Source organism: Aedes aegypti, chromosome 1 (genome assembly GCF_002204515.2).
Source record: "Aedes aegypti strain LVP_AGWG chromosome 1, AaegL5.0 Primary Assembly, whole genome shotgun sequence".
Taxonomy (NCBI): Eukaryota; Metazoa; Arthropoda; class Insecta; order Diptera; family Culicidae; genus Aedes; species Aedes aegypti.
Genome location: NC_035107.1, coordinates 302290892 through 302303176, shown reverse-complemented (window position 1 = coordinate 302303176; position 12285 = coordinate 302290892). Strand labels below are relative to the sequence as shown.

The following is a 12285-nucleotide window of genomic DNA, read 5'->3' as shown; positions in this document are numbered from 1 at the left end:
CTTCATTCGATCGGGAATCTCTTCGAATTTTGATTGCCAGAATTTGTTTTACATTGGTTCAATGGTACCGAAGTTATTCCGGATTCCGTTGAAAAAATAGATTATTTTGGATTGGTATTTAATAATTTTGATTGCCAATTCCATGATGTACATCTCTTTTAATCTGATCTGATGTACACCTTTTCGAATCGTTCGAAAAAAAAAAACGTCTAAAACGTTACTGCACGGATTTGGTGCATCCGTGAAAGTGACCACTTGTCCATTTGAAACAAACCCTAGCATGTGACTCATCAAATTTCATGAATTTGATGCGTCAATGCATTGGTGATCAAAGCAGCTACGTATGATCATACTTGGAACCACCAGGCCATGTCACGGATTTGATGTCCCGGGGAAGTAGCCACTTGTCAACCTGGAACAAAAGAAAATTTTTCAAAGACTTCTACAGGACTCCTGAAAATCCACAAAGATTTTTTTTCAGAACTCGTTTCAGAATTTTACCAAAAGGTCTACAACAATTTCTACATCGATTTCTCCAGTTATCTTTCCAGGTATTTTCAAATAGATTTTTTCACTTCTCACAATGTTTTCCAACATCTCATCTTAGGATTACTCCTGCATTATTATTATTATTATCTTTATTAAAGAGACTTTCAGCCGTTGGCTGGTTCGTCTCTAAGATTACTGCTGCAGTTGCTCAAAACAATTTCCTCAATAATTACCCAAGTAAAATCTCAATGGCTTCTTCGTAAGTTCATTTAAGGCGAAGTAGGCCGTCACTGAAATTTGTACGCGCCGTTGATGATTGTTGCTAATTCTGGACAAACATTTCAAAAGGGCTCAACGACATTGGTAAAAATTGGCTTTGCCAGCCGCTGTTGAGCCCAATTCAACTCGATCACGCTCACCAATACCACTATCAGGCAGAGCTAACACCAATCTTTCTGATAGTGGGGTTAGTTTGCGTGGGCGGGCTAAAAATGGGCTCAACAGCAACGTTTCTAAAAAAAGGCTCAAGACCTCTTGAGCCCATTTCAAATGTTTGTCCAGAATTCATCTCACGATTTCGAATCAAAGAAAATCAGTTGGTTTTGCACTGACACAGCTGAAAAAGTATCAGCATACTTTATGCATGTTGGCGCGTACAGTGATACATTTTCAAGTAAAAAAAAAACTATCAAGACTGAGTTTTATCACTTTGAAATGCAAGCTGAAAAGTCATCATTGTTGCCAAAACGAATGACGGGCTACTTAGCTTTAACGTTTTACATCAGCTAATAGAACAGGTTTTTTTCCAGTGATTCCTTCGATTATTCTACGCAATTTTTTCCCGGGATGTTGTCCAATAATTTTCAAGGCATGTTTTCCAGAAATTTGATTCCTCAAGAGTCCAGAACTTCTTTCAGGGAATCTTGTACGACTTCATCAAGGATTACTTCAGAACTTAAGGCGATGTAGGCTGTCATTGAAATTTGTACTAGCCATCGATGATAGTGGCTTATTTATCTCACGGCCTCAATTTGATGAAAATCATTGGGGTATTCACTGACATAGCTGAAAAAAGTATCAACATACTTTCTGCATGTAAGCACAAGTAGTGATACTTTTTTGAATCAATATTACATATGACAACTGACTTTTATTACTTTGACATTTTGATCTGCAAAGTGCCAAACGAATGACGGGCTACTTAGCCTTAATGAAGTTACGTCAGATGTTACTTTATAATTTTCTTTGACATATCTCCCGATTTTTTCTAAAATTTCTCCAATACTGATGAAAAAATCCTTGACATCTTTCTGGAAACATTCTTGGAAAAATGCTTTGAAGACTTCTTCGAAAAATTCCTGAAGGTAGATGAAAAAAACCGAATTTAGTACTATACCATTTAATTACACTAGAGTTTGTATCCTTTGACAGATACGCGTATTTCGACCTCAACTGTAAGGCCGTCTTCAGTGTCGTGTACTAGACTCGACTTCAGTACACGACACTGAAGACGGCCTTACAGTTGAGGTCGAAATACGCGTATCTGTCAAAGGATACAAACTCTAGTGGAATTAAATGGTATAGTACTAAATTCGGTTTTTTCATCTACTTATAGGTATTCTACTAACAGCTCGAAGATTTATTATCATCCTGAAGGTATTTTAGGAGGGCTCTCTGAAGTACCGTATTATGGACACTTAAGGTCCAGTGAAGTATAGTGGAATTTGAAAATCGAAATATAGAAATTGCTTATAAATCACTTCTCCACAGTAACTAATTTTGAACGGCAAATATTGAAAGTTTTCAAATGAACCGTTTCCCATCAAAAGTAGATTGTCCGCAATTCAAAACTGTTCAGAATTTGTATTCTGAGCTTAAAATTGTAGGGATTCCAAGAAAATCCCTGGAAGACGTACTGATTGAGTTCTTGAAGATGTTCTTCTAAATGAGAATCTTTGTGGAAGTCTCGAGAAAACAATGGTAGGTTCCTGGAGGTCTTAGGGTTTACTTGAAAAATTTCTGAAAGAAGTTTTGAAGGAATTCCTTATGGAATGTCTGAGGTAGCTTCTGTGTTATGATAGTACAGGTCGGACTCGATTATCCGGAATTTGTTTTTTGATGTTCTTTTTTTCAATTTTTATGCATAAATTTGAGATAATTTGGTATTGCAATATGAATGGTTTTGCAGTTTGGAACGTATTTAAGAATTTAAGAAAAGGGGGGTTTAATTTTTTTTTTTTTTTTTGTGAATGCTGATCAAAAATGTATTTTTCTTGTAAAGACCCGTACCGTTCCTAGAAACGATTTCTGGCTACGCCATTGCATCATATAAATAAAACAACAAAAAAAGAAAATATTTAGGTTCTTTTATCAACGATTTCAATTTGTTTCTTAGTGATTCGATTATCCGGAGTGAAAAAAAATCGATACTCCGGATAATCGAGTCCGACCTGTATATTGTTAGATATACTTCTTTGTGTAGTAAGTGTCCTATAGGGACAGTTACAAGTAATCGTGGGATCACTTGAAGCAAGAACAATTCATCAAAAGTGAAAAAAAAAAAAACAAAGTTTGTGTAGAACTATGATTTACGGATTTTGTTCTCAGTAAATCCAATACCCATAAACCCAAGAGTAAGAGAGTTTTGCATATTTAAAGTGCATGGTCAAACGCCAAATCTGCTAGCATGGCCATGGAAGTCGTAGAGAACGCTCCAGAAATCGTCATCAAGCACATCTTTTGGAGATCTTTTGGCCCAATTTAAATAAGATTGTTGCTGGACTCTTGTAGAAGTCTTGGAATATCCTGCAGGACCTCCGAAGAAATTCCTTGAAAAACACCATACAGAACCTCTGGAGAAATGTGTCTAGAAATGATCGAGGCAACTTACATACGAGAAATTACTTGAGATATGCTTGGGAGAACTATCCTTGGATTGGGAGTTATCTTTGGATGAAATGCTGCTGAAATTTGTGGAATAATTTATGAAGAACTTTTTGATCGAACTTATGGAGGACATCCTAGAAGAGTTCTTAACATATTTCCTCAAATAATGGAGGAGTAGAAATTCTTGTAGGATTTTCTAGAAAAAAAATCCTTAAATTAATCGTCTTCGAAGAATTTCTGTGCGTAGAAGAAATCGACAAAAAAAGCAGTGAAAATACATCTTAAGAAAATCTTAGGAGTCTTTGGACAAATTACCTGTGGAAATTACTGGAGAAAGAAGGATTTCCTGAAGTAAATTGTGGAGAAATTTTCCTAAGAATCTCTAGGAAAATAGCTGAAGTAATTCTTGGGAGAGCTGATGGAGATATCTCTAGATCAATTTCTGAAGGTAAATTCCAAATTTTGGAGAAATACCAAGTAGAATTCCTGAAGCTTTTCTTGGAGTGACATGACAGTTATGAATAAATTAAGGAAGAACTTGTGGAATAGTCAAGTACGAGTCTCCGACGGTTTCTCTGGATCCTCTAGAGTTCTCAACAAGTACAAGCAGAATAAGAAAAAAAAATCCTCCTTGTTGGAGTTTTTCAAGATCTCTCACTATTTGCGGTGGATAACAGTCGTGATTTTTCACAGTACCTGCTCAGTGTATCTGTTAAATCTTTTTGGGATCCTAAACAGGTTTCCATTAACATTGATTTCAAAAACATCCATCCATTAGGGGTCCACGACATGTTTGAAGATCCTCAATGGAAGTCGCAGCTTCAAAAAGTTTGGAACCACTGAATTGGAATAGTTTCAGTCGTATTTGATGGTGTGAAACTGTAATGTGCACACAGATTTCATTTGAGGAATTACTTAGGAAATGTTTGGAAGAACTGCAGAAGTAATCCCTGGATGAAATGTTGGAGAAATACTTAGTAGAAGTTTCTCGTATTTCATGCAGAATTCCTAGTTTGTTAAGGAATTCCAAAAAGTTTGTTTATATATATATTTCTCTTTGTTTTTTATTGTTTTATTGTTTGTTTTATTGAAAAAAAATGTAAAATTTATGGATGGTTTTCGAGAACTCATGTAGGAATCTTAGCCTAACAAACTAATTTTTGGTAGACGAGCTAATGAAAAGTCCCTGGGAAAATTGGCAGAGTATTCTTTGTGGAAATTACTGGAGGCAGTTTGACTGCTCAAGCAATTCTTAGAGTAATTTCTGTACAATCAACTATAAGAATGCCTTGAAAAATCGCTGGAATAATATCCAGGACGAATTCCTTGGATAATTGGTAAACGAATACCTAGTAACTAGCGTACTAGCGTAGTGCTGGTGACGATGGCTGATGATGATTTCTCAAGGCATTCCTAGAATAATTTGTTGATGATTTGTTAAGCAATCCCTACAGAACTTCCGGAGCACATTATGAATTGATTAAATTGTCGTAAAAATATTCTCTGATTAATTCTAAGAAAATGATTGCGTCATATTTCCCATTATTCATTAAAAAAAGAGTATTTTCTTCATCTTTTCATTTTTCTGGCGTTAAGTTCTAACTAGGACAAAGTCTACTTCTCAGATTAGTGTTCTTATGAGCACTTCCGAAGTTATTAACTTAGAGTATTCTTTACCAAGGTTGGGAAAAATCTTGAAATTCACTCTACAGTAGCCAAGTAGAGCAAATCACAGTCAGCGAAGCCAGTAAAATTTACGCCCATCGCTGCTGTAGGCAAAACGCCTTGAAAATAGCAAAACACCCGTTGCTAAGGGCAACCCAAAATTACTGTTGAAAAATGTTCTATTTCCCGCTGCATTTCCCGCATTTAGAGTCTTCAATAACCATAATGATTTAGAAAATGCATGCACCTAACATAGGCTACTTGATGAGATTCACGATCTTGAACTACTGTACTGGGAAGAGCCACGTGATTTTCGCGATATTCAAGCCTACTACTATTACCATTCCCAGCACTGTTCTTTACCAATTGACCCTATTTGCGGCGGACACAAAGATACAGGGCTGGTAGCGACTAAGTGTCTTGAGAATAGGAACTTTGGAGACCTCTTGCCTGGAAATAAGAGACCAGAACAGACCAGACAAGAACCAAAATGAGATCAAAAGGGGACCAATAGGGAACCAAGATAACAAAAAGAATTAAATTACAAGTACTCGTATTTCTGTATGAATTCCTACATTATTTCCTGATTCAGCTACTTGATCAAAGAGTTTCCTCCAAAGATTCCTTCAGGGGTTCATTTTGTGTTTTTATGGACTTCCTTATAAATTCTTTCAAAAGATTCGCTTGAGAAAATCATGAAATCTACTAAGGATAACTACAGAAATTTCATCAGGAGTTCCTCCAAAGATTATTTCACATTTTTTCCAATAGAGTTTCAATCCAATAATTTATCCAATGATTCCAACATCCTATTGTTAAGAACTTCCTGCAAGATTCTCGATTAGAACATTTGCTAGAATTCAACCAGTATTTCCTCCAGGCATTTTCTAGGAAATCCACAAAATTGTCGTTCATTAGCAAAGATTCAGGAATTCGTCCAGCAAACTTTTGATAAATTTCTCAAATCTTCAAATTTTGCTTAATCTAGGATAACGCCCTAAAAGCCATTGGTAACCATGTGTGTAGCTCGTTGCTTCTGAGCAAATAAATGGATGAGCATCCAAACCAACACCACGGGAAAGTAGAGGATGATCTTTTCTCCATCATTGAGTTGTTAAATAAAGTGTAAATCCATTAAAATTCTAACAAACTACGAGCAACACACATGATTACCAATGGTTTTTAGGACGAGAAGTAATGTGAGCATCCTTTTCTCCGTTTTTTTTCAGGGTAAATGACATGGTTTTTTTCCTGAAATTGGTGAAGATTTCCAAAAAGAAATCCTTTAGTAACATCTGATGAAACTTGATTGAGTTCTAGAGTAACTCTTGATTAACGCCCACAAAATTCTGTGTAAGAACTTCTAGACCCTCGAGGAAACATTGGAGGATTTCCCAACCAAGTTGCTAATTGCTATCCTGCAGAGTTTCGTTGAAAATTATGGACGGGCGGAGTCCCTGAAGCAATTTGTGAAGGGTGATCGGATGAGTTATTGAAATATCCAGTAAGTTTTTACTTGTTTGTTGTTTGGGAAAATTGGAACATTAAAACTAGAATTTACTACATCTATTCCTGGGTAAATGTGGATGAATTTTTGTTGGAATTCATACGAAAATGCCAGGAAGGATGACTGGATAAACTGGCATAGGAATTCTTATAGATCTTTCTGCAAAAATCCCTTAACAAAATTCTTCAAAAACTCTGGAATGAATCTTTCCGGATTTTCTTGAAGAAAAAAGCTTATGTAGGAATCTTTTGAAATTATCATTTTGAAATTATCAAGTATCAACTGGGGAAATTTCTGAGTTGTTGCTTCAAGTTAGAGTCAGAGTTAGGAAACACATAAATTGAGGAATTACTAAGAATTACTTTTAGTAATTCCTCTAAGGAAGATTTTCTTGGAGAATAAAGGAATCTGAAAAGAAATTTCTGGAGAGTTCTCTGAAAGAGTCCCTGAAGATTGCATTGAAAAAGAGACCAAGCCTTTAAAAGAGATCTGTTTCCAGCTGTGTTGTAAGCTCTACTAAGATACTTAGAGAATCTTTATTTCTAAATTCTGCTTTGCAACAGGATTCACTGCAAGCACAAAAGGAAATAAAGTGACTTTTTTGAGACTTGCTTCAAATAGTGACCAAATCTCTAAAAAGAGACCGGACACCAGTCCTGCACTTAGGCAAAAAAAGTTTATTAATTTCTTAAGATATACGTATGATTTGGCGCCACAGCGATTATTGATAATTTTGTAAGTTTTACCTATGATTTTGAAGAAGAATTTCATTACTGATTTCCATAAGTCAATCAATTGAATTCTGGGTTTATGTCTAATTTGTGTAAAAATACGAATTTTTGTTCATAACTCTTGTAGGTCGAAAAAGTGCTTCCCCTCTCATTAGTTTACTTCTGTCACAAACCGAATTTGGAAGACTCTCAATCCCAAATGCCCCTTACGATAGGTCCAATCTCAATATAAATGCATGGTGTAAGACCCGTCAAAGCCTTCCATAAGAACAGTAATCGATGAGCTGCTAACAGGACCAAAAAATCCGCTGATGAATGTGATAAGCTTACCGGTCGTTCGATGATCATCGTTATTCCAATCCAAAGAAAAAAGTTGACTCAACTTCTTTTTACCCATGCTCAGCCATACAAAAATAAACAGCATAAAATTGTCGCACACATTTCCATCGCCAGTTTCTTCGTCTTTGTACGCCCTCTCGCACATCGCAGCACTCCTTGATTACCATAGCGACACGTCTTTTTCGTTTGGAGACGGATTCTCCGCCGACTACGATCAACCGTTTCGTTCTTCTTCCCAATGCACTTCTTGGTTTCTGTGCACTGAGCTTTCCACGTTTTGCTCTAAACATATTCTTCATCCATCTATCCCACATCAGCAAAATAAATATGATTTTTAATTGATTAATCCCAGCCCCACCCCAAACCACTCCCCACTGTATTCTTACCGATAGCGAGCATTTTCGCCTGGCCAACACTTTTCCACGATGTGACCGTCATCTTTTCTTCTTGTTGTCACCTTTTCAAAAGAACACCGCGCGTTCTTATCACTCACGACGTCGCCAATAAATTCACTATCTCCACTTTTTTTTTCGACTGTCGCTTGCACCGGATTTTGATTAACACTGCGATTTTTTCATCGTCGAACTTCTTCTTCGTCGCCCTGGTGACGCGTTGACGGTTCACATTTTGATGCGTGCCTCCTTTGATACGGGTTGCTTTGCCAGTGTTTGCCCTTTTCCCTATCGATGATATTCAACACTCACAGTGCACTTGGATGCTGCTGGTTCCGTTGATGCAAAATATTCTGCTTCATAAAAAAAATGATCCTCTTCTTGTCTTGTTTTCGCACACACTGACACACACTCAGCCACGGCCTATACTCTGCCCTCCGGACTCGGCGATTGTTTTGATGATTGTAAACGAAAACCGTGCGGACTCCTTTTTTGTGGGTGGGGGGCCGCTTGCCGTCGCGCAAACGAAAGGTGGGTGGGGGAGGATGTGGGTGGACGCGCAGAGCCACCAACGACACCTCCACCGTAAACACAAACACTAACAAAAACGGTAAAGAACGCGCACTGCACAATCTTCGCGCAACAACAACAAAAAAAAACACTGAACTAAAGGGGGGAATTGTTGAGCAGCAAAACGCGACGACGACGACGAGCAAAGCGATAGAAACACGTCCGATCGGCTCGAAAGCAAAACTGCGAATGATTGCGCTTCGGCCTCGTTCGGGTGGCTTGGGATGAAGTCACTAAAAAGCTTCAAATGTTCGGAGCTTTTTCGGATTCGGTCGACGAACGGCGGGATAGAGACCACGGTGAGCTGGAAGACCGGCGAATTTGAAGTTATTTCCATCGTATACCACCCTAACTTGAAACTACTCAATGTACTCCATCAGTCTTATAAAATCTGTTAACCTTCCAGTCGTCGCACGGTTTGCCACCGTCAGAACCACTACGCTGCTGTTGGGAGCGAAAAGCGAGCTTTTTCCACTAGTGTTGTACAAAATACAACAGCGCGACAACTGAAGTGTTAAAAAACATAAAATCCACTGTGAGAATCTATTTTGACCATTGGTATTGTGCATCCGAAAAATCGCTGCAACGTCGCTCAACTGGTGCGTCGCTGGACTGGTTTAGTGCTCTAGCGACGCATTGAAATAGCCTGTGTCGCTTGAGCATTAACATGAAAAGGTCGCCAGAGTCTAGCGACGTTTTGGTCGCGCGAAGTAGCTGAATAATATTTGTGTTCGGTCTTGCTTTTGACAATATTTATTTGGTAGTTGGCCGACGGCTCACCGTGGCCAAGATTTCTTTAGGATTTCATTTAGTGTCATCTGGAGAAATTCATCCAAGATTTTCTTTCAAGATACCTTTGAGAATTCAACCTTATTTTTTCTGAGGATAATCAAAAAAATTGCTCCAGAAATTACATTACTAATTGCTTCAAGATGTTCATTAATTTATTTAGTTAAAATCTAATGCCTTGTTCAGACTACTGAGTCGTATCATGATACAAGAAACGTGATACAATTGTATCACGAAACCCGTTCACACTCGGGTGGTATTGTTTGACAGCTGATATTTTGATTTTATTTCTTCTTATTCTTACTCAATTTCATTGTTTACTAACTCTTTGCCACAATCTTACAGCTCCGGAATCTTCTAGGAAGTTTTTTTTTCTCGAATTCTCCACTTCCAGATGTTTATCGGAAAAGTTCGTACTGGTGGTTCCATCAGGAAGTTGCTCTGGAAGTTCTTCCGTGGAAGAAATTTGGTTGTGCACACGCCATTTGAAGTTTATATGGAAATAACTATGAAAAAGCCAAATCTTTTGTGTTCAGTCCTCTATCCGCTCGCCACACACTCTTCCCAAAGACAAATTAAAGACCTCCATGGGTTTATTCATATATTTCATAAGGCTAAAAATGGTCATTTTTGACACCCACCCACCCCCTCGTAACGCGTTTTGTATGACCATTTTTCAAATTTCGTATGAGCCGTAACATCTTCTAGACACCCACCCACCCCCTTTAGCGTTATGAAATTTGTGAATGGGCCCCAGTCCCTCGCAGTTGCCCAAAATTTTATGGCTCATAAGGTAATCTAGAATGCCGTGAAAAGTGTACTGCGATCTGTCAAACTTGGGTACCTTTTGCACTACCGAGGGACCAAATGCAATACTAGAAGTGGTACTCAATCTGAGCCCGAGTGCGACGGACCTGCTCTTCCCATGTAAAATCTTCCCAGCTACAACTTTGCCGAAGATCATATTTTGTTGGGACCAAGAGGGAAGGCGGTGACGGATTTTAAAGAAAAAGCAAAAGAAAGACTTCGTAATGTCTACATGTGGTAATATCCGTCCACATTACGCCTTTTCCAAATATATCCGTAGCTAACCGCATATAACCGTTTCTAACCATTTCTAACTTACCAAAAATTTGTTGTTTTCTTTATAGGTTTATTTTTCTTTCTTTTTACTAGCTGTCAGATTCGTGGAATTTTCGTTGCCACCGCATCAAGAATGAATCAAAAATTAATAAATTTATTATAATTTTATCGACATCTAGTCTATCAATTGTGAAAATAAGTTTGTGCTTTTATTAGTTCATCTTCTACATAATATTCTGGATGATATATTACACAATAGTGACCAAGGATGGAAATCTAGTGATCATGACAAAATAAATGATTCATCGCGGTTGTTCTTTATCCTGAGATCATAGCAACAACGATCAACCTTTTGTCGTTAAGCTATCACAACAAACTACGCTCCGCGAATAATGCATTGTTGTGCATGTGCGCTGGCGATTAATTGTTCGCTAGTCGAAGTTTCATTATTTTGAGGATTCTTTCGTTTTTTATTAGTGATTTGAATTCGGATATGCTGTTTATTGATCTTTAATCATTTTGGCATGAGCTCTTGTTATATTCAGAGCACAGGATTTTAGAGCACTACACAATGAATCAGGGGGTGGGAAACTCGGCTCATCTGAAATTGTGCCGAATTGTGCCCATTGTGCGAGAATGAGCGATCTAATCAATATGTCATATTTGGCTGGTTGCACTGCAAAAACTGGCAACAGTTACTGATGTTATGACAGATTGTTTTTGTTTTGTCTGGATAACGAATCACAGATCGAATCGATCGAACAGCATTAGAATTATTAATTTTTAATCAGGTTTTTAATGCTTATTTGCTCGACCGAAGACGTTGTTGGAGTTTCTGAGCATTCGGTAAGTGTTGAGTAATGACAAAAGTAATGAACACAAAACATCATTTAATTAAAATTGGTATGACTCTTTTTGTAGAAAAATCAAACATCATCAACAGAAGATGCATTCATCGGGGCGCAGCAATCGTATTAATGAGAGCGATTTCCCTTGCGGAATCAAACTATTTAATCAATATATAGCACCATCGATCAACTATTGTATGCAAAATAATACATGAGGTATTCAGACCGACAGTGAGAATATTACTATGCGGAAGGTTCTCGGGTTAAGTCCAAAAGTTAGAGATTGTCGAGTGATCGAAAATGCAGTCGACTCATCTCGATATCCCAAAGACCATTCAAACCATCAAGAAGAAGGATTGAAACCAGGAAACTAGGGAGCACAAATTTCACATAGTTCAAATCATCTATAACCCAGGATAAGTATAATTAAAGTTTTAATAGAGGTTTTTTATCTTTATGTTATATATTTTTGGCAATGCGATTTCTTGACATTCGACTTATATTCTACAAGTAATGATGTAAATTTTCGAAAATTGAGGTAGGGAAAGTGTACCAGTTATGGTACGGTTTGATATTATAACGACGCAGTAAAATGCGTTATCGCATAAGTAGGTGCTAGCTCAAATTTCAATATGCAGGAGATGGTGCGTGAGTGCCCTGATGATGTTTCGGAAAAATAAATGAGGAATAGAATAACCTTCAGATGGTTGCTTTTATTCAGATAACTCTTGAGAAATGTTCAAAATCGCATGCATAACTATTCCATATGAATAAGAAATCTATTAAACTAACATGTGATTACAGGCGTGTACTCACTAAGGTCGATGGTCTTTTTCTTGACATTAAAGTCCCCACTAGGAAAGAGCCGGCAACTCAGCGTAGTGTTCTAAGAGCACATCCAAAGTTATCAACTGAGAGCTTTCTTTGCATAAATTGCCATTTTCGCATTCGTATATCATGTGGCAGGTACAATGATACTCTATGCC

At 37.6% G+C, this 12285-nt stretch overlaps 1 protein-coding gene and 1 long non-coding RNA gene across 9 annotated transcripts in view; one reads left to right on the top strand and one right to left on the bottom strand.

Moving 5' to 3' along the window:
* Nucleotides 1–8780, bottom strand: part of LOC5579960 (dedicator of cytokinesis protein 1) — a 143387-nt gene extending 134607 nt beyond the window's left edge. For 4 of the 8 annotated variants that reach the window (XM_021838353.1, XM_021838355.1, XM_021838354.1 and 1 more), the window contains exon 1: nucleotides 8004–8780. In XM_021838353.1, the coding sequence (XP_021694045.1) occupies nucleotides 8004–8055 (52 nt within the window). In that variant the 5' untranslated portion in view covers nucleotides 8056–8780. The remainder of the gene's footprint in view (nucleotides 1–8003) is intronic. The other 4 variants (XM_021838349.1, XM_021838350.1, XM_021838351.1 and 1 more) reach the window with 2 other exon arrangements.
* A 2269-nt stretch (nucleotides 8781–11049) lies between these two features.
* On the top strand, nucleotides 11050–12003 carry LOC110674694. The gene is made up of 2 exons (XR_002499103.1): nucleotides 11050–11297; nucleotides 11373–12003. It is a non-coding gene; the product is annotated as an uncharacterized LOC110674694 (long non-coding RNA).
* Nucleotides 12004–12285: the final 282 nt, after the last annotated feature.